This window comes from Marmota monax, unplaced genomic scaffold, assembly GCF_021218885.2.
Source record: "Marmota monax isolate L192 unplaced genomic scaffold, Marmota_monax_Labrador192_F-V1.1 WCK01_AAM20220418_F8-fsc00001, whole genome shotgun sequence".
Lineage (NCBI taxonomy): Eukaryota > Metazoa > Chordata > Mammalia > Rodentia > Sciuridae > Marmota > Marmota monax.
In genome coordinates, this window is record NW_026693777.1 from 34546598 (window position 1) to 34569616 (window position 23019).

The window sequence follows — 23019 nt, forward strand, 5'->3', positions numbered from 1 at the left end:
AATTTTTTTTCTTTTTCAATATATTTTTTAATACTAAATTACACTGATGGGTCAATGTTTCTTTACATTAATTCAACTGTTTGTGAAGCAAACTTTTTTATATTTTCTAAGTACCAGACTCTTGTCCAAGCAATATAATACATTGTTAGTAATATATGTCTGGTCCCTGTCCCAAAGAGGAGAATAGGTTGGGATGAGATGAGGGTTCTATGTTACTCATAGTGATCTCAGAAAACCACTGTGAGAATGAGATCTTTAAACCAAGGACAAACATTAAGGAAGTTGTGCAACAGGACATTAGACAAAGGAAGAGAATTTCAGACAGAAGTGTCAGTCTATTCAGATATTGTGGAGTCAAAAAGAATTTGTATCTACTGAAGGTTGACCTTTATGAAGGAGACCTATGGATTTAAGCTGGCAAGTTTAATACTGAGGTTGAATACAGGTAAAGGCACCAGAATATGTAATTATGGTGAATCCTCTTGTTTAATAAAAATTATTAATGGAGTAATTGGAATGGGAGATATTAGCATTAGTAATCTTTAAGTTTAAAATAGCTCTGTCTTCTTAAGTGCACAAGCGAAAAAGGGAGGTGAGCTGGCTTTTTTTTAACCTAAATCTGTTAAATCATAATAATAGTAACTTTACTGAATCTGTATAATGAGACATTCTAAAAGTAAATAAAAACCTAAAATTATGCAAAAAATCTAACAGACTACATTCAGGGTGATATCTTATACCTGGAAATCAAGCTTATATATTTTCCCTTCTTGTCTTTTCTTCAATTTGGCCCTGGACCATGTCTTTTAAATTGTTATTTTTATTTTAGAAAATTAAGTATACTTATCAACTGGTTTGAGTAATTACATTTGAGCAGCAATTTGTGCACATATTATCTTTCTAATTTCTGTGTTTAGGAACCCTGCCTGTCTTACAAATACATTCTCAAGCAGTAATGCATACTACAGCATACATCTTCAGCAGAGACACTTTGAAAAGGTTACATTTTAATGACAATTCTTACTTTATACTAAGGTCTGAGATGGGGAACTGCATTAAAAGAAAAGCTTTGAGGTTAAGAGAGTCAAAAATCTTATAGTAATGTCTACTTTGTTTTTTGGAAATTCATGTGTCACCACATTTATCAAATGTTTATCAATACAGTTCTTTGGTATTTCTTTCAAGAAGGCTATAATTGTTTTAAAAACATGAAGGAATTCCTTATTACAATAAACACAGAATAACTGCTCTAGTGAATGAACTCATCTGTGTTCTTTGTTGTTACTTTGTAAGCCTTTAGAATTTGCTGGCTTAATTATGTTGTTTATCATAATGTTATACTAGAGTGGTCCATGAACTTCTCTGATTTTTAGACTACTCGTAATCAATTCAGGTCATTAAGAATGGTGAAAGCCCCACCAACACCACCCTGTCTCTCTAGTCCCAAGTATAGGAAAATATTTTTATCTGTGTTACTAACTGGTCAATGTTCTATGAGTGTCCTTGTAGTAGACACTGCTTATATAAATTTGCTTGAATAAGAAAATTAGTCGTCATATTAGTTATAAATTATTTATGTAATCAAGTTAAGAGAACTATAATTTCTTCATATTTTATTTAGAATAAATTAATTTTCTATACATATCTTTTACTCAGATCCAACCAACCCACTTACTGCTTTGCTGCGCAAACAGCCTTTAGAGAAAGTTTACATGCATGAAACATCTGGTGAATTCATGATTCACCTAAACAATAGTAAAACAAGTTCTTATTCTGAACTCTAGGGGAAATCCACATGGTTATTTTAATAATTCCCTCTGGGAGTTATTCACAGTGTTCAATTGTCCTCTTCTTTAAACATGCATAAACGACTGCCATTTTACTAGAAGTAAAAATGTTAGGCCATATATATTCAGAACTTCACTGTGTCTACATGTCTTTGAAGACATCGCTGTGTCTTTGAAGATGTCGCTGCTCAACTAGAACAGGTAGGTTTGAATAGCACTCCTAAGTCAGTACCTTCATGCACTTTAACAAAAGATCTGTCATTTGACATGAAACTAGTAACTTACCTGAAACTATATTACTCTGATCAGAAGGGAAATTCTTAGAGCTGATGGTGCCCACCTCCATCTGGACAAATGTGCCTGCATGCAGTGAGGAGCAGAGGAACCACTGTGATTGAGAAGTGGACGCCATTCACATTCCTGATGCAGTCTTAGCTTCACAGTTTGAGCTTGAATTTAGGAACATAAACTTGAGTTATTTAATCCAAAAGGTATCAAAGGACTAAATAACTTATATGGTGAAACTGTAGGAAATTATTTGACAGAATTTAGCATCTATGATAAGCCTGATGTTGAAACTAATAAAATCACAGATAAAAAATGAGAATTGATGTACTTTATGATTTTTAAATTTTTTAAAATATTACTTTAGCCATGTTCTAATTTTCCTGCACTGAGTATTTATATTAAATTAGAAAACATGTATGGAAAATTAATTGAGATAAATTGTATGAATGACTAATTTAAATCAATTTATTTCTTCTTCCACTATATACTTATTTCCTCCATTGAAGGTCTTTAATATTTCAGTAAATAAAGTTATTTAATTGTGCTGTTAAAACATGCATTTTTTATTAGCTACACATGACATTACAATTTGTGTGTCACATTAGATTGGATAGAGAGAAGTGATGGGAGGGGAGGGGAGGGGAAGGGAGGATAGGAAGGGCAGTAGAATAGAATAGACATTATGATTGATTGCTGTATATACATAGGTGACTGTATGACAACAATGTGATTCTGCAATCTGTACAAAACATGCATTTTTGCAATCCAAGGACTATCTCCAGTTTTCTAAACCCACTGGAATTTTTTACCTTTAACTAAAATAGTTCTTTCATATTTTATTAACTTGATCAATATATAAGAAAATTCTTCATGCCTAAGAACTTGTGTTAATGGTTTTTCAATTAAATCTATAATTACATGAGCTAGACACCATCATCATCTATATTTATGTGGTCTACCTAATTTTCTGTGACTACTGCATACAATTGACACAGTAAGCAGAAAGACATCAACTTTGGGGCCATTTAAAAACGTGTATTATTTTAATTAGAAAATATTTTAATGGTTATTTTGGCACCAAGGCATTTTATTTTGTTTTCCAAACATTTTCTTTGTCATAAGTGAACATTACCCAATTGTTATCTAATTCATACATGGCTTAACACTTTCATAAAATGGAAACATAATATGGTTCACATATACTTTTACTCTTATCAAAAGTCTCAGTTAACATATTTCCACACACAGTAAGTTTTCTATTTAAGTTCTTTGTGTAAATGTTTCTGTTATACCAACAGTATGAACATCCATGATTTTTACTCCTAAGCAGTAAGTACATTTGAGAGTAGAAATTGATCATCTTTTAGCCCTGGGAAAAACACGGAAAGCTTAGCTTGGTCCCCAGTCACATGCCATTCATCTCATTCTCAGACACCTGTGGCTATAAATGAAATGTTGCCTGATCCTTATTTTCCATTTTTTTTGTTGGTGTGTGTTCAATACTACTTACAAATTTAAAATTTCCACTGAATTTTACTTGCAGCTTCAGTTAGGAAGATCACCTCTCTCTCTCTCTCTCTCTCTCTCTTTTTTTTTTTTTTTGTCTCACTGGAATTTATTTTGCTGCATCTAAATAAATAAAAGACATAGTTCTAAAAGTACTTAATCTTTCATCATACAGACAAATTTTGTTCCTAAATAATTTTATCTTAATATATTTGAATCCATCTCTATGTCAACTTAGCTGGAATTTTCATAAATGTGAAATAATAAAGACAAAAGCAATGAATACAGCTTTCTATTCTCAGTACTCCAAATTTACATATAAAATTATGTAATGTACCTTTTGAATCACCTCCACATTTTGTACTTTTAGCATGTTGAGACTAAGGACTGCATAGGTGTGAAGAATAATTTTGTCACTATTGTGTGGGATCAATTTTTGCCAGGGCAAAGATACTAACAATGATGATAATAACTCTTAATAAAATAGATAATTTGGCAGCTGTAAAGTTTTATTTACCAGAGTAAAACATTTTCATCCACACAAACTTCAGTATTAGCTTTTCCTAGTAAAATGCATCTGAAGTGTGTACTGGTTTAAATATTTTAACAATCACCAGAAAATAGATAATATTGAAGAACATAAGTTCATTAATGTACATATATATTACCTGTATGTATACTATGAAATATACAAGTATATTTCACATATGTTACCCTTTGGATTCTCATAATTATTTCTAATAGGGTATTTTTTTTCTAAGTGGGTATTATTTCATTTTAACAGCCAAATAAATAAATATTCCAAACAATTGGGAATATATATTCCTAGCAAATGGTGAGGAAAGACTTATAATTTAAATCTTGGCAGTTCAGTTTGTTTTTAATTATAATTTGGGGATAAACATTGTTTCTGAATATGTGATAAAGTATTAGGCAAAAACCAACTAAAAACAAGAATAGATTTCCACCTTCCATTCTGATATTCCAGAATAGGATGAGGCACAAGCATGGTCATTTGAATTTGTGTGTGTGTATGTGTGTATTTGTAGCTTTATTCATATGTGTAGTATGAGTTCAAAAGAAAAAAGCTGAAACAAAAATAATCCAAATCCAAAGCTAAAATATAATATAGAAGTGATCCTGTGAGCTGACAGTGTCAGCTCTAGCCAGGCTCTGTGGTGCACATCTGTATTCCCAGTGGTTTGGGAGGCTGCAGCAGGAAAATTGCAAGTTCAAAGCCAGCCTCAGCAATTACCGAGGCTCTGAGCAACTTAGTGAGACCTCGTCTCAAAGTAAAATATAAAAAAGTAGTCCTGCCTTCAATGTTAACTATTTCAATGTTTATCTATTTCCAATAGTTTGTAATATGTATTTATTTGATTGTTAAAATGAAATAATACCCACTTAGAAATAATACCCTATTAAAAATAATTATGAGAATCCAAAGGGTAATGTATGTGAATATACTTGTATATTTCATAGTGTACATACAGGTGATATGTATGTGCATTAATGAAATTACGTCCTTCAACATTTATGTATTTTCTGTTGACTGTCAAGATATTTAAACCAGTACACACCTCAGATGAATTTTACTAGGAAAGGCTAATACTGAAATTTGTGTGGATGAAAATGTTTTTCTCTGGTAAATAAAACTTTACAGCTGTCAAATTGTCTATTTTATTAAGAGTTATTATAATCATTGTTTGTATCCTTGCCCTGGCAAAAATTGATCCCACACCATAGTGACAAAATTATTCTTCATATCTATGCAGTCCTTAGTCTTAACATGCTAAAAGTAGAAAATATGGAGGTGATTAAAAGGGTACGTTACAGTATTTTATATCTAAATTTGGAGTACTAAAAATAGAAAGCTGTATTCATTGCAGTTCAACGTGGGAAATCTCACAGAGGGCAAAGGTGAGCTGTGTGAGTCCCCTCAATCTCCACAGGTGGAGATATCCCAGGGCAGCACAGACACAGAAGAGAAGGTCAGCTCTGAGGAGCCAGGGAAACAAACACTTCTCACAGGGGACACCTGCCCTGACAACACAAAGGGAAGAAAGGAAGAGCTTCAGCCAAGTGCCAGGCAACAAAAGATTTAGGAAAATAAGCAAGAGGACTAGACAGGAGAGGTCAGGACTTCTGCTCATAACCAAAGTATAAATAAGAACATGGCTCCAAAAGAAGAAAAATCTGAGACAATGAAAAAACAATTATCTAAATATACAAAAACTCCTCAGGAACAGAATTTATCTAATAATTTGGAGGGCTCAGAGGAAAAATACAACCTGTTCATAGCTTAAGCTTTGCTTATTTAGGAATTAGTAAAATTATTGAGCTATCATTTTAGAATGAATGGGAAAGGTAAGAACATACTGGAGCTGGTAGGATAATGTACCTTAATCTGTTATGTGTAAGTACCTGTATGATGACATATTTTGTATATGCACCTATGTATTATAAATATAATTTATATATGATATATATTACATATATTGATATACATGTATATATGATTTCAAATTATATACACATATATAAATACTTCAAATTTAGGAGTGGAAAAGAATGAATACTCATCACCAAAATGTGAAGTGTAATATTTTTATCACTTGAACTAACGTATTTAACTAATTGTGATTGGCATGTTACTCATTGATTACATTGAACACACGGTTCATGAACTCATGACTTCATGATAAAAACAACAAATACATGTGGAGATGCATCTAGGCCTGTATATACCTGTGTGAAATTTTGTAATAAATTTCTCATCTTTTCTGCCGTTTTGAATGATAAAAATTCCAATATCAGTGATTAGCACCCCTTGTATTAATCAAATAAAATGTATTTTTCATAAATGTCCATCTTCTTCCTTTCTATAGGACTCAAATTTTCACTTCATTTATGCCCACACCTTCAAACCATCACAGGCTAAGTTAACATTTTCCAGATTACCTTCACTTCAAACACTTTTGTAATTCCCACTGCATGGTTATGAAGAACAGCTATACGATATCTGAGTTTGTTTTGCTAGGGCTCACCAGCACTCTGGAACTGGAAATGTTCTTCTTTTGCATATTTTTGCTGGCCTATGCAGCAATCATGGCAGGAAACCTTCTCATTGTGATCACTGTGACCTGTGACTCTCACCTTCATTCCACACCAATGTACTTCCTCCTTGGAAACCTCTCCTTTCTGGATATGTCCATTTCCACCATCACGACCCCTAAGATGTTGGCAGATTTCCTTAGGGAGAAGAAAACTATTTCCTTATGGGGCTGTATGGCTCAGATGTTCTTCCTCCATTTCTTGGGGGGCAGTGAGATGACTCTTCTCATAGTTATGGCGGTTGATCGGTACATCGCCATCTGCAAGCCTCTTCACTACACAGCCATCATGAGCCACAGGGTGTTGGTGCGCTCTGTGCTGCTGTCCTGGGCTGTTGGCTTGGTGCACACCATGAGCCAGATGGTCTTCACTGTCACCCTGCCCTTCTGCGGCCCCAACATAGTGGACGACATATTTTGTGACCTTCCCCTGGTAATAAAGCTTGCCTGCACTGAGACCTATGTTCTGGAGTTGCTGGTAATTGCTGACAGTGGCCTCCTGTCCTTCATCTGCTTCACACTCTTGCTTATTTCCTACTCTGTCATTCTGGTAGCTGTGAGACATGGAGCCTCAGGTGGGCTCTCCAGAGCTCTGTCCACACTGTCTGCTCACATCACTGTGGTCACTCTGTTCTTTGGGCCCTGCATCTTCATTTACACTTGGCCGTTCAGTAGTCTTTCGGTGGATAAATTTCTTTCTGTGTTTTATTCAGTCATTACACCCTTACTGAACCCCATTATTTACACACTGAGGAATCAGGAGATGAAATCAGCCATGAACAGACTGAGGACCCAACACACTAGCTCCATACACACCTTCTAAACAACAGCCATGGAGATGAAGGGTTTTGTGGAAAACCCACATTCAATTACATGTCAGAATAGGTTGGCCTGAAATGGAGGTTCCTTGTAGATTTTTAAATATTTTTATATCATATGTTTAAAGTTTTACAAAATGTCCCATTGTTGTATTTCTATGATATATATAGTTTTATTGAGAGAAAATTATTTTCATTGAAATCTATTTCAGATATGCATTAGTAAATTGATTTTTTAATATAATAAGTATTGTGATTGAAAATTTGGCTCAATAACTATATTTAGAAATTTAGTAGTTACTGAAAAGAAAGAAAACTGAATTTCTATACTTTAAATCAAGGATCTTTCAGCTCAATTCTGTAGATGAGAAAAGAGAGTCAAGTTTATGTGAATTCTTCTGAGCCCCAGGCGTGGACATAAACATTTACATTTTTGGGGATCCTAACAAGTCAAAAGATTATTTTGCAACAGGGCAAACAAGTTGTTTTTATGACTGAACAGAAGCAGATATAAGAATGCATTTTTTCCTTAACAGAAATTACAGCTAACAAGGGTGACATTGCACCTTTTGTCTTATCTTTCATTCATGTTTGTGTACAGATTTACATCATGTACCTTTCTAAAAACAAGTAAGAACATTACTTTAGTGTTCGTCCCCTGGACAAAGAAAAACTAAAGTAGCCCCCATGGATTCCTGGCATTTATACCATGAAAAAACAGGATTAGGAAAGCTGATAAAATTGCCTACAGAAACCCTAAATTTGGAATAAATAGACCATCCATGACCACTTGAACATGTATATAAAAGGCTAAGATCATAATTGACCCTCAGCTAAATGCACTAGAATTTGATATTTTACTTTTTTCTTCCTAAATTAATTCTTTCTTATGTTTTGTTTATATTATCATTCACTCGAAAATTGTTTACTATTGTCCCTCAAATGCTTACCAATGTAGTGATTTAACTTGCATAAGTGCCATTCAGTTTTCTTTCTTCTCAAACCCATCAATAAGGTAATTCTAGAGAGAATTCATTGATTCAAAGTGTTGTTATTTTTTCATCATATAAATCAAACTCAATTTAACCAACTGTGCTTTAATTAATAACTAAGGTACCTTCAATTTCCTAATAATACAAGCATTTTCATGATTAATATCTTTATACCCTCTCTGCATGTAAACCTGTGTAAAAATTTCTGTAGTATAAACACCCAGGGAAGAAAATAATTAATTTCACTTACAGCTACAGATTATTACCTACTTTCAACTGTAGAGCCAGAGTTTCCACCAGTCAGTCTTCTAAATTTTGTTTTCTATATAATCTAATAGCTTGTTGCTTTATTGCTTTTTCAGATTCCCAGGAATTTTGGAGCCTCCTTCCCATATCCATTAGCTATAAACTTCAATTTCTTGCTCTTTCATGATCTTCATTCACTTAAGTGGATTTTCTTTACTTTTCTTATTGATTGGAATGATATAGATCTGCACAGTAAAATAAAGTAGCTTTTACCATATATGGACAGGTAACCATAAATTTAAATTATTTTTTCTTAGAAATTGAAAATTTAGCTCTTCAGATACATTCATCTAATGTCCAACATCCCTATGTAAATAGTTGTTACCAGATCCAACAGGTATAGAGCATGTCCACCATCATAGAAAGTTATTTTTGAAAGCAGGGGTTTTATTGATTTTATATACGACAAATAACTTTTGACTTTGCTGTCTGTTTAGTTTCCTCCTAGTATCTTTCATTAGACAGCTATTTTTCACTATTTATATCCTCATATTTATTCGAATGTTACCTTCTATTTACTTTCAAAGTTTTGTTTATAGATGTTCTTTCCCAGCAACAGATTGCCAAGATATTCTTCAACATTTTCTTTTATTATTATTGTTTCATTGTTTGCATTTTGTGATTAAAAGTTTCTGTAGTCCACCTTTCTATGGAAGGAGAGACTCAATTTTTTACCTCCTTTTACTAAATGACTGTTCCCAGCAATATTTCCAATTTAATCTTTTCCTCCATTGCTTTCAATGGGCAGCATAGAACTGTACCACAATATGGCTCTGTGTGTATTTCAGTTCATGTATAGATTTATGATCCAAGTTTTCTGTTTAGTTTCATAGATGTCTTTTGCTTTACCTTCATTATTTTGGGACAATCACTTTGTATATGGTTTAACATTTAGTGGATGTGATCCCTCTCTTCATTTTCCTATTGAAAGTTGCATTAGGAAAGCATGAATCTTTATCTATGTTAGTTTTACTAAGATTAGTTTAAGACAAACTAAATTTTTATTGAGTATGTATATTGGAGATAACATTGACATTTGTGTTATTCTGTGTTATCCTGCATATGATCATGGGCATGAGAAAATCCTTTTGTTTATTTGAATTGCAGTTTATGTTCTGTAAGAGTTCAAATTTTCCCCTGTAATACTCTCCATTATTGTCAATTTGTATATATATCATTTTTCTTTAAGGTAAATAAAGAAATTTATGTTGTTATAATCAAATAACAATATAAATATTTTAAAATTTGTTTTATAAATAAAATAAAAATAAATGTAACAAGGATGCATATATAATGAATATATCCAAATATAGGTATAGGTAATATATAAGTATAAATATTCATATAAATAATATGCATGTAAATGCATATGCATATTAATTTCATGGTACACAGATATTTGGTCAAACAGTATATGGGATATTTCTGGTTTTGATGAAATTAGCATTTGAGTTGATGGGACAATGGAGCAGATTACCCCCTATACTTAACATAAAACTCATCCAATCACTTGAAGGCTTCAAAAGACAAAAGACTGACCTCTAATAAGCATGAGGAACTGTCAGGAGACAGCCATTGTACCAAAATTCCTTCATTCTCTGAATTTCCCACTGCAAATGTATCAGATTAAATATTGATTTATCTTCTCAGATATTGAATTCACTGTCTTCACAATCACAAGAACCAATTACTTAAAAATCTTTCATGTATGTGTACATATGCACATATACACACAAAGATATACACATACATCCTTTTGGTTCTGTTTCTCCATAGAACCCTGACTGATACACAAATATGCATATTTATATATGCATAAACATAATCTCATATGTAATACATGTATTTTATAAATATACCCATATAATATTTGTTTGCAAACTTGAGAGGAAGCTAAAGACTCAATGCTATTTTGCTACTGACTAGTTCAGTGCATTTCCTAAGACAGCATAATTTCCAAATCAGGAAATTCACAGTGCTATTTTATGAATAGCTAGTCAATAGACACATTCGATTTTATTAAACACTAACTAAGTAGTATCCTTTTAACAAGGTAAAACCTCTGGAACCACAAATTTCATTTCATTACCATGTCTCTTCATTATGTATTAATCTTCAACAATTCCTCAATTTTTCCTTGATATTTTTATGGTGATAAATATTAGAATGTGTAGAATATGTCAAAGTTCAGATAATGTTTTATAAGGTTTTATGTAATATGTCATAATGTTCATAATATTTTATATGACATACATAATATTATATAATGAGTAGATTCAGATTATTCAATTGCGGCAGTAGAACCCCCCAAGATGTGTCCTTCTCAGTGATTCCATGAATTTCTGAGTCTTGCTTATTTTGCTTAGCATAATATTCTTCACTTGTATCCATTTACATGTAAATGGCATAATTTTATTATTGTTTATAATTAAGTAAAACTCCATTGTGTATATATATATATATACACCACATTTTAAAATTCATTTATTGGACAGGCACCTAGACTGTTTCCATGACTTGGTTAGTGGGAATTTTACTGCTGTAAACATGGATGAATCTATATCACTATAGTATACTGATTTTAGGTATGGGATAAATATTGAGGATTTGAACAACTGGGTCATGTGGTGGTTTCATTTGTAGTCTTTAGAGGAATTTCCATACTGTTTTCCAAGGTGGTTGTTCTAATTTGGAGTCCCACCAACAACCTTAGAGGGCTGCTTTTTCAGAATACACCATTTTGAAATGCACAAACACTTGCCAAGTTAGATAATATTCTTGGCCATAAAACAAGTCAAATTAACTTTGAAAGTATTCAAGTTACTCAGAGTTGTACACAGATGAGCAAAGAAGGTTTTATTTGTAATAGTCTGAAACTGGAAACAACACAAATATGCCTCAGGACATGAATGTGAACACAATTATGGCTTTAAGTACAATGAAATATTTGGCAATGAAAAGGACTGTTCTATTGATATAAATAGCATGATGAATATAAAAATAATTATGATTAATAAAAGAAAAAAATGGGGGGGGGAGTTACCAAGTATTGAACCCTGGGCACTCAACCACTGAGCCACATCCCCAGTCCTATTTTGTATTTTATTTAGAGACAGGGTCTCACTGAGTTGTTTAGGGCCTCGATTTTGCTGAGACTAGCTTTGAACTCACAATCCTCCTGTATTAGCCTCCTGAGCCACTGAGATTATAGGCATGTGTCACAGCACCCAACCAAGAAAATTTTTAAAAGGATTGCATGCTCTCCAGTTTTTTTTACATGAAACCCTAACACATGATAGAGTGTAGACTGATGGTTGTTTGTGGAAGGAGGATATGTGGAAGGACTGGAAGGAGATTATCTAAGAACAACTGAGCTTTGGGGGGTAAGGCACATGACGGTGGTGGTCTTTTTACAGCTGTATGCATGTATCCACACTCATCAAATTGTATATCTTAAATATGAGCCCTGTCTCATATATCAATGTACTATAATAAATTTGGTTTTAAATTTAAGAAGTCAAAATAAATATATTTAGAACTCACATCAAAGTCCTTTTTAAAAACCTGAAAACAGCTTAATAAGTTGACATACAATATGTAACAGTCAGCATCTCATATAATCATAGAATAAACTGAATTACATCAGGTCATTTGACCAAGATTCCCTATCAATTCAGACAATCTTGACATGTGTTACAGCACTGTCTATCACACCTTTCAGCATATGACCTCTCTGGCAATTGGAAATAAAATTGAATTAAATGTGGTACTTATTGTGCTTATTGTCCCATTGAATAAAGTTTAAAATACTCACTGATTTTTAACATTGGGCTGATTTGCGATATTTTTTACTTATCTCCCTTTTCTGACTTCAAGAGGATACAACACTGGTATCACTCTTATAAAGAAGACCTGAAGAGTTATCCAGGTAATTATTTCCATACTTGTGTTCTGAGCATAAAATGGGTTAATTTCCCCCAAGGGATGGCTTCAGGTGGTGAATATAGGTCATGCTGAGGGAGAGCACCTCCGCAGACACTATCTCCACCCATAAATGGATGTAACACAAGCACACTTCAGAAGACAGAATCTGCTCTAAGAGAAAAGTGTGTCTTGTAAGTCATCTCATTTCTTTGATTTTCTTTAAGATAATTCTTAAAATATTTTCATGCCTTTATTTTAAAGAGCCTTGCTACACCTGGTGGGAAGAATGGCTTCATTAGCTTCTGAAAAATTTCAGAAGAGAATCCACAAATTTTCTCCTCCTACCTGTTCCTAGTAGAATTTCTATGGAGTTAACAAGAGTAAACACAACTGTAATATGCCTTGCCTCAGAGATGCTGTCAGATCCAGGTAGGAAGACCATAGTCCTTTCCCCATGAATCAACATGAACAGGTTCTAGTAAACCATTTTCAAGTAGTCCCTGACTTTTAAGAGGATAAAATTATTTTTATTATCAAAGAATGCATAGAATATGATGATAGCTCTTAGCATAAACAAAAAAGTAAACACAGAGAAACGTTATAAACCTGGTTATTACAAAATATGATTAAACTAACAGCCTAAGAATAAAGAGTATAATTATGAACTATAGAATATAACTACATATTTCATCTGTAGATATCACAGAATTAATTAAATCATCTAAGTCCTATATATGCATGCAAAAATGCAAATATTAATCAATAAATCTGTTGTGTATAATTATTCTCCAACATTTTCAAAAATAATAGTTACAAAACTTATTTTTAAGTAGCTATATGAGTTTTTATGGGTCAGTTGTTTCTCTCAAATATGCATAGTTATCTTTTAGTAAATAACTACCTCAAACATATTTGCAATAGTATTTGTGACACTACTGTCTATGTAATTTATTCCAGGGGGTATAGAAATATCTTTTGAAAATTTAGCCCAGAAAATATTCTGTAAAAAGAAACTAAATTTTGGTTAAAAGTTCAATTTGTTCAAATTTTGCAATGGGCATAAATCAATTAGTTGTAATATTGATTTATTTTCCTTAGAAATTTGGTAAATCTCTATGACAGAATATAACATCTATTTGCAAGTTATGAGACTATTATTATATATCTCCTTTTCCCTAGCAAATTTTTGTTTGATTTTGCAATTTTTCTTTTTTTAATCTGTACTTCTGTGTCCTCAGTAAAAGGAAAGGGGAAAATAATCACACTAAGATAATGGATTTTGTTACTCACCTGCTCTCCTTGGTCCAAACTTGACATTTTAAAGGCTAGAAAAAAGATGAGATAAACAATGCCAAGAAATAATCATGGCGGAGGGAAATTATGGTCCCACCATCCAGCTTGAGCATAAAATGCCTGAGGGAAGTATTGTCCTTTGCTAAGAGCTTGAGAGTATTGTCCAGCTTGAGAAGTGTTGTCGTTTGCTAAGAGATCAAGCTAAGCAATATTGGTGTTTACTACTGAAGGTTTAATTTTACATTCATTCAGTACTAATATTCCAAAGGTGCAATTTACTTACACATGTATGCAAATGCAATTTAGTCCCAATTTATAAATATATATATATATATATATATATATATATATATATATATATATATGCACACACACACACATATATACACACATACACATTCATACATATATGTATATATATTTATGTAGAAAGCAATAAAACTGTTGTAAATATATATATATATATATATATATATATATATATATATATATATGTACATATATGTATGTATGTATGTACATATACATATATAGAGAGATGGATACATAAAGAGAGGGAGAGAGAAAAAAACAGAAGAGAGAGAGTATTGTATTTTTGATGGTCAGGAAATTAATGTTTCAAAGCCTATGATTTTTTAGCATCCACTGATACAATTTAAGGTAAATGAGATTTTTTGCTAACCTTAAGATATCTGAAACTTTCAGAGCTCATTATATTTGAATCTAAGTTTGAGTTCGCATCCACTTTAGTTCATTCACTTCTTTGTGACTCTATAGTGAACATATTTTTTTCCTAACCCTCTCACCTTACAAAATACATTCTATCTTCTGATAGATTTTAAATGCTGGTAAATTTTATGCCTAGTTTTGCATACAAATCATATGACAAAGTTTTATTATATGACCCTCAATTCAGCTTCTCCCATGAAGGTTGGCTCAAGACTTGTTTTAGAAAGAGAAGTAAATTTTTAATTTTCTCATCTTTTAAGAGGATGTTTTATCAGAACTTGAAATCATTAAACATAGGACATAGAAACAGTAAGAGTATGTCAAATCATTTGTGCTGGTTTGCAATATCAGTTCTCCATTATCTTCCCCAGCATGATTTAATTTTTTTTTATATAAAATGTGATGAATGTGAGTTTCAGGCTCAGGTTTTTTTTTCACTTAGTAGTGTACATAACCACAATACCGGGTGAAACCACAATCATTGTTTAGCATTTCACCTTTCTTCTCTGCTTTCCTCCCTCCTTTTTTGTGAGAGAGCTTTCTAGGCAAATCATTTGGATAAAAATTCCAACTAACATGCAGGAAAGTCAGGCTCACATTTAGATTATTTTGGAGATATGATGCTATTCATATTTAACCAAGATTTCTCCTCGCAATCATACTTTTTAATGTTAGATATGAAGAATTTCACTGTGAATATCAAATTCTAAACATTTAGTCTCCTTTCTCCTCCCACTAACTGCTAATCTACTTTCTCCAGGTTATTTTAGAGGGCATACTCAATAAAATGGATGGAGGAAATCAGTCCACAGTTTCAGAATTTGTGCTTCTGGGACTTGGCCACTCATGGAGTATGCAGGTCTTACTCTTCATGATATTTTTGCTGCTTTACGTGATCATTGTATCTGGAAATATTGTCATCATGACCTTAATCATCACTGACCCTCATCTCCATTCCCCCATGTACTTCTTTTTGGCCAACCTGTCCTTTGTTGATATGTGGCTTTCTTCAGTCACCACTCCTAAGATGATCACCGACTTCCTTAGAGAGAACAAAACCATTTCCTTTACAGGTTGCATGTGCCAAATCTTTTTTGCCCATTTCATTGCAGCAAGTGAGATGGTGCTTCTGGTGTCCATGGCCTATGACCGCTATGTGGCCATCTGCAAACCACTTCATTACTCCACCATTATGAGCCTGCAAAGGTGCACTGGGCTGGTGGTTTCTTCCTGGACTACTGGCTTTGTGCATGCCATGAGTCACCTGGCTGTGATAGTGCAGTTGCCTTTCTGTGGCCCCAGGGAAATAGACAGCTTCTTCTGTGATATGCCTCTGGTGATCAAGTTGGCCTGCATGGATTCTTATAATTTAGACATTTTAATGAATGTTGACTGTGGGTTTGTGGCTGTAACCTGCTTTAACCTCTTGCTGATATCCTACACATATATTATTCTCAGTGTTTGCCAGAGATCTAAAACTGGTGCATCTAAAGCCCTGTCCACCTGCAGTGCCCACATCACAGTTGTGGTGATCTTTTTTGTGCCCTGTATCTTCATTTATGTGTGGCCACTCAATATCACCTGGTTGGACAAATTTCTTGCTGTGTTTTATTCTGTTTTTACACCTCTCCTCAATCCAGCCATTTATACATTAAGAAATAAAGAGATAAAAAAGGCTTTGAAAAGACTCAGGAGTTATTATGTAGGTTCCCAGGAAAAGGCTTAATGCCCAGAAATTCACTGCATGTACTTTAAACTGACAATACACTGACCTTATAATATAGTTTAAACTTTAACAGATATAGTTTATAGCTATAAATAGTTCCAGTTTCCAGATACATCTGTAGATTTGAGGCAATGCAGAGATTTTATATTTTACTAATCAGCCAATATTGTGAATTATTTCCCTAAAATCCATACAAGAACAATCCTTCATTATGAAAAAATTATCTTTTCAGTCTTTCTACACTATGAATAATATGAAAAAGAACCTGCAAGCAAGCATAGTGACTTTAGTGTTCATCCGCATGGCAGCATGCTTCAGTACAGGACACCAAATAAAACCTCATTGTGTGTGAACCACATTAGGCATATCTGCTAAAATGGTGTGGATTTTTTTTTGGTGGGACATGAAAGCATTCTAAAATAAGATTCTCATGTTTTTTTCATAGCTGTGTGAATATACCACTTTCACCTTACACACACACACACACACACACACACACACACACACACACATATATATATATATATATATATATATATATATATATATATAAGTGAGTTTTATGGTATGGTAATCCTATCTCAACAACACTGCTCTTAAAAAATCCACTTCTAGGAGTACACCCATGGAACTTATCAAAACATGAAAGCTATTTCTTTCAATTTATTCATTGTGTAGGCTTTTTCTTCGTTTATCAGGCCTAGCATGGCCCAGGGATGTCACTGGGACTTTAGTTATCCTCTTGGAGAGGAAGTCAGGTGCAAACAAAAGGGTCTTCTGTTGGCTGAAGCTTCTTTGAGCAGGGTGAGGTTCTGGCTCTTCTAAGGTAGGGAGACTGCTGGGGTAAATATTTCATGAGCAACATCCAGTTGTTCCCACACTTTGGACTCTTAGGTTTTCTCTGCCAGTGCCCTGATCTGAGCATAACACCCATATCTGGACTAAGTGCTTATACATTTCTGGAGCTGTGTTATTGCATTAGATGTTAAATGTAGGTCAGTACTATCCCTTCACCACAGGAAATAAGCTTCTGTTTTTTCCTACCAAATATTTCTTCAGGCCCTTACACTGGACCTTTAAGTACTTGTTTGTAGCCTTCTGTTCACTATCCCTCTGAAGGGAGTCCTACAGTTTAGCAATGAGTAAACAACTCCCCAATAAGAATGGAATAGCTATTCCCAATCTTTGAACACCTGAATCACTTCCCTGTAGGGGTGTTCATTTCCAAATGAATATTTTTTCCAGTGAGGCCTGGTAGGAGTCTAAGGTTGGAGTATTGTGATTTCAAGCCCAGACTGGGAAACTGGAAAGAAAATAAATTTAAAAACAAGATTAAATACAAAGTCAAAAAGATTTTCTCAGATCCATCAGTGAAATCTTTTAACAATCAGGAATCTTCTTCCAGGACTGGGATTCTATATAGTTCCTGGAACTGAATCTTACTTGTCCATCAAGTTGCTCAGTGACTCAGCCACAAATCCACATTTACCACCTACTTTCCCAAGCTATTCTCATTCCTAGTTGTGTAAACTTGGCTAATCTGAGAGGCAGACATAAAGATGGATTACAGTATACTCACACAGGGAAAACAGCAAGAAAAACAGAATTGATTTACCAACAGCATAGAGATATGTCTAAAACATTATTTATGTAGATACAGAGACATTTAAAACAAAGAGTAAATCCTGTCAAAGTTTTAATTAATAGGAATTCAAAAATAGAGAAACAAATATTTAATGATAGAAATAAGAATAGTCATTCTTTCTAGTTATACTAACTGCAAAGTGGATTAAGGAAACTTTTAACTTTGAGAAAAAATATTTGGTAGTTGATAAATGTGATAATTTCAGGTACATTTATGAGGGAAAAATTTTAATCTTTTCATTTAAGAGTTTGCACCTTAATATCTGCAAATTAATTCTCATATAATAACAGGAAATAAGAGTGGCAAAACAAAAAAAAAAAGTACTGGTTTAAAATAGTTTAAAATGTTCAGGATAGATCTTTTCAATATACAGGCCAAAAAAAAATTTAGGCACATGGTAGATATAGTATTAATTATTAAAAAGCAGTGTCTTTATTTCATTATCATAACCTCTTTTTAAAAATCTCCCCTGAGGTACTTTTTAGCCAACTCTGTATTATGATAGCCAGTGACTCATTATATTCTCCAAGGTCAAAGCAGGCAAAGGGGAATGGAATTCTTGTTTTCTGGGCTTAGGGAACATCTTGTTATTTATTTGTAGTTTTTCATTTTCGTCCTTTATCTTAACTTGTAATTTGTATGTAATTGTGTCTTATGTGTTAAATTCAATCCACCAATGTATTTTAATTGATAGTGTTTTCTAATTTACTATTTCTTAAAATTTTCTCCATATTATTTTTAATGGTTGAGAATAATTCATTGTAGGTATGTTTCCTAATCTAGTTAACTAATAAACAATGGAGTAAAGCACACTCTTGCAATCAAATTATTACACACATCCTTATTTCCCTCATTGGCACCTCCTCTCCCCCTCCCCCCGCACCCCCGCTGCTGGGCATTAAACCTAGGGCTTCACACTTGCCAGGTAAACACTTTACACCAAGTCACATCCCCAGCCTTGTCCTTAATTTTTTTTATTTAATTGCTTTTAGTTTTTTAAATACATGACAGCAGGATGCATTACAATTCTTATTACATATATAGAGCACACTTTTTCATATCTTTTTATATAAAGTGTGTTCACACCAATTCATGTCTTTTTACATATACTTTGTTTTGTTTTGGTTTTGCATTACAATTCTTATTACACATATATACCACAATTTTTCATATCTCTGTTTGTATATAAAGTAGGTTGACAGCCAATTCATGTCTTCATACATGTACTTTGGATAATGGTGTCCATCACATGCAATCATCCTTGCTAATTCCCTGCCTCCACCCTTTCCCTTCCACCCCTCTTCCCTACCTAGAATTCATCTTTTCCTCCAATGTTCTCCCACCTTGTCTCATTCTGAGTCAGCCTCCTTATTTCAGAGAAAATATTTGGCATTTGTTTTTTGGGGGGATTGCCTAACTTCACTTAATAATTTGTTATTTTTTTGCAATGAACTTACTTTCATTGCATCAATAAATTAATTTTTTATGTAATCTTTGTCTTTACTGGCACAAAGGCTTGAATCAATTACCATTCATTTTGATTTAGACCAAATTCATTATAGTTTAAAACACATAACTTTTCATCTATGTCTGTGTATGTATATCAAATTTCTTCCCAATCTAAGACACAGAGTCATCAAAGAGAGAAGTCCTTTCCTATAACTAGATAAAGCCACAGTCTTCTTATTTGACTAGTTGATGTGTTCAGCAGCTCAAGGATTTGGGTTACAACAATTTCATTGTGAATGAACAAAGATGAATGGGTAACAGAAGCAAGACCAGAGGTTCAATTTATCTAAAGATGTACTGATGTTCCATTAAAAATAGAGGTTGCACCTCATGATCCAATGTGGAAAGGCGGTAGACATGGCTACTTCTTTCAGATTCAAATGTCTCCTAAAATCATCTATCTGGTTCTTTCTTCAGTACTAAGGTGACTTTTAATTTCAGAACTTAAAAACTGGTTTTGAGTTATAATTCTTAGGTCTGGAATAGAGTTTTCTTTAAAAAGAAATGATAAAACAATACACTTTTTCATAGGATCAAACATCCACCTAAAAGAAATAAAAGCAGAAAAAAATGAAGGGAGTATAGGTAATACATATCTAAATAATGTTATGGATCCTAAAAGAAACAAACGATCATTGTAAAACAATGAAGTATGGCTAACTTCAAAGTCACATGAGAATTTAAGAACTAAAGTAGAAAGAAAGTTTCAGAAAGCATAGAGCTAACTTGAACTGTGGAGGACATGCTATAGTGGGGCTCAGAGAAGGCAGGTGCGTGGGAGAGACAGGAAGAACAGAACCTCCTAGCTAAGCCTTTGGTGTTCATTGCTGCCTCAGCTTCAGCCAGCCAACACCAAATTCACAGATGAACCTACAGCATCTGCTCAGCTTTACCAATGTGAATTTAGACTTTCTAAGTTTCTTTCCTATTTATATCTCGCCCTCTTCCAGCTCAGGTGGTGGAAAAGGGGTTCCCCTTGGTGGAATGAGCTGGGTGAGAAATAAAAGCTAAGAGAAATAAAACAGCAAAAAATCACATAACACAGAAAGTAATTTCAAGAGTGGGGTCAGGATGGGCAATTCAGTCATACAGATGGAGCTTCTATACTATGAGAAATGTAGCCGGGGCCTGCTTTATTTATATTAGGAAATAGCAAAGGCCTTCCATAGAATGTTCTTCATCAAAAAAGGTTAAAGGTAGGCTGTCCAGTTCCCAATGGGTTACACCCATCTCCTGAGCTACTATGGGGAACTTCCTAGCAGAGCAGAGATAGAAATCACATGCATTGGGCAATCTATTGGGAGGGCCACGGGTAATTGGATAGTTCACAATACCAAACCAAAATCTCCCTGGCCACCATTCCTGGAGAACACCTTCATGTAAATCACAGATGGCTTCCCACACTTATATCCCATTCAGACTCCTGGGTATCAACTCCTTTCAACATTAGTAATTTATTATTACATAAAACAAGATTTTGAGTCACACATTCTGTTACACTATCAAAAACTCTCTTGACTTTTCAAAAATATTCTATTCAACTTGTCCCATTTATGCCTCATTTTCTCTCCTGAGTAAAAGAGTCTGTTTGCTATATATCTGGAAAAGATGGAAATGATTTATTTATTAAAATTAACTGCAGCTACTGCTTCTTAAATTACAAACTGAAATAACTCATTTTACTAAAATTAAAAATGTGAAATATATAAATTACAAAATAATCACCACTAATAAAGAAGTTCTTCATTAGACTTGTAAGCTCTACTGTTCTAATTGGGTAGGAATATAGTTGGTCAGCCATGTATTGCTCCAGAAGATGATTATTTATCATTAAGAAAATGGAAGTGGCACTGAAGCAAAACTTTGACAAATTTTAGAGGATAACACCAGACCCAAGGATTTCATATTTAGGGAAACTGTCAGTGATGATCTGGGTATTTGTAGTCTCCGTAACTCAGGTTGAAATTAATTCTCAAAGCTATATAGTATTTTGCAGTGGGGTTTTTGGGGGTAGGTAGACCAGGTCATGAGGGTGGGGCCTCCATGAATTCCTTATAATAATAGGGAGAGAGACACAAGGTAGAAAGCTGTTCTATCTCACATGCAGACAGCCCACAGAGCAAGAAGGACCTCACTAGAGGCAGCTGCCTGATCTTGCACATCTCAACTTCAGAACCATGAGCCAAATAAGACATCATTACTCAGGAGAAGATCAGAGAGAAGAAAGTTGGGAAAAAGAAAAAAAGCATGTAACTTTCAAAGCAACAAGGGATAGAGTCAAAACATCAAGTGAACCCCTGTTACACTTTTACTATATTCGTAGGAATTGTTCATTTATTTTACATAAATTAAAACCTGATAAATTTCATAAAAAAATAAGATGTACATGCAGGTGTCCACACTAATGCTGACCTTCAACTTATAGTTCTGATCATTTATTCTTCACACATACACATACACATTTTGTTTAATGATGAACCCAGCCTAATTCCATCTTAAGATTGGGAACCATCTCATCACAAAGTCATGAAAAATTAATTTCTGTTTTACTATAAATTGCCGCAGTCCGGCTGCAGCAAAATAACCGGGGGGTGACGAATAACTTATGTATGTTGATACAGCAGGAGTAGGAGCCGTTTATTGCAGGACAGGAGCAGTATTTATACATTCCACACAGCTTATCTAATTAGCATAAACTAGATACATCAGTCAACCAATAAGGAATCTCCACACTTAATGGCTCGCTTTTGTTACTTCTCAAACCACTCCCTCTGGTATTTTGCCAGGCACCATCCAGACTTGTTTCCCCTGGCAAAATGCCAGGTGTTATTTTTGACTTGTTTACAGACTCTAACAATAAATTACTGAGATTTCTTAACTTGTTTGGAATTCCTGCCCATGCCTTGAACTCACCCATGCCTGGCTGTCCCTGACCAGATAACAACCCTCTCTGAAACCTCAGTGTCCCCTCAGAAATTCTAATGTTGGGATCTGAATTTACTCCCTACCTTGAAATATCATACCATGTAGATCATTAACCTACTATCTGCCTTTATATTATGCTTGTCAAAATCTTTTAGCTGTAAGTTCTCAAGACACCCCTCTTTTGCAACTTTTTGTGCTATAAAATCTTTTTCCTGGGGAGCTGGCGTATTGGTCTCTAGCCCGGGGTTTTCAGGAAGGACAGTCGCTGGCCAGCTTTTGTGTACACAAATACAAGCTTGCTTTAATTTGATTTAAAGCAAAAATCAAATGGTGGTCTTTCTTTGTATCATGGTTCAACATTTAGTTAGAAGAACAATATTCAATTATATAAGTAATAATAAATACTGGTAAGGATGTGGGGGAAAAGATACACTCATACATTGTTGATGGGGCTACAA

The 23019-nt window shown here is 33.8% G+C and overlaps 2 protein-coding genes across 2 annotated transcripts; both read left to right on the plus strand.

Annotated features, from left to right (window-relative positions):
• The first annotated feature begins 6575 nt into the window (after positions 1–6575).
• LOC124104608 (olfactory receptor 4L1-like) lies at positions 6576–7517 on the plus strand. The gene has a single exon (XM_046461635.1). The coding sequence runs from the start codon at positions 6576–6578 to the stop codon at positions 7515–7517; it is 942 nt and encodes a 313-aa protein (XP_046317591.1).
• An 8023-nt stretch (positions 7518–15540) lies between these two features.
• LOC124104614 (olfactory receptor 4K3-like) lies at positions 15541–16482 on the plus strand. Its single transcript, XM_046461642.1, has one exon. The coding sequence runs from the start codon at positions 15544–15546 to the stop codon at positions 16480–16482; it is 939 nt and encodes a 312-aa protein (XP_046317598.1). The 5' UTR covers positions 15541–15543.
• Positions 16483–23019: the final 6537 nt, after the last annotated feature.

Coding starts and splice junctions, on each gene's coding strand:
- LOC124104608 (XM_046461635.1), top strand. CDS start 6,576: ATGGTTATGAAGAACAGCTATACGATATCTGAGTTTGTTTTGCTAGGG.
- LOC124104614 (XM_046461642.1), top strand. CDS start 15,544: ATGGATGGAGGAAATCAGTCCACAGTTTCAGAATTTGTGCTTCTGGGA.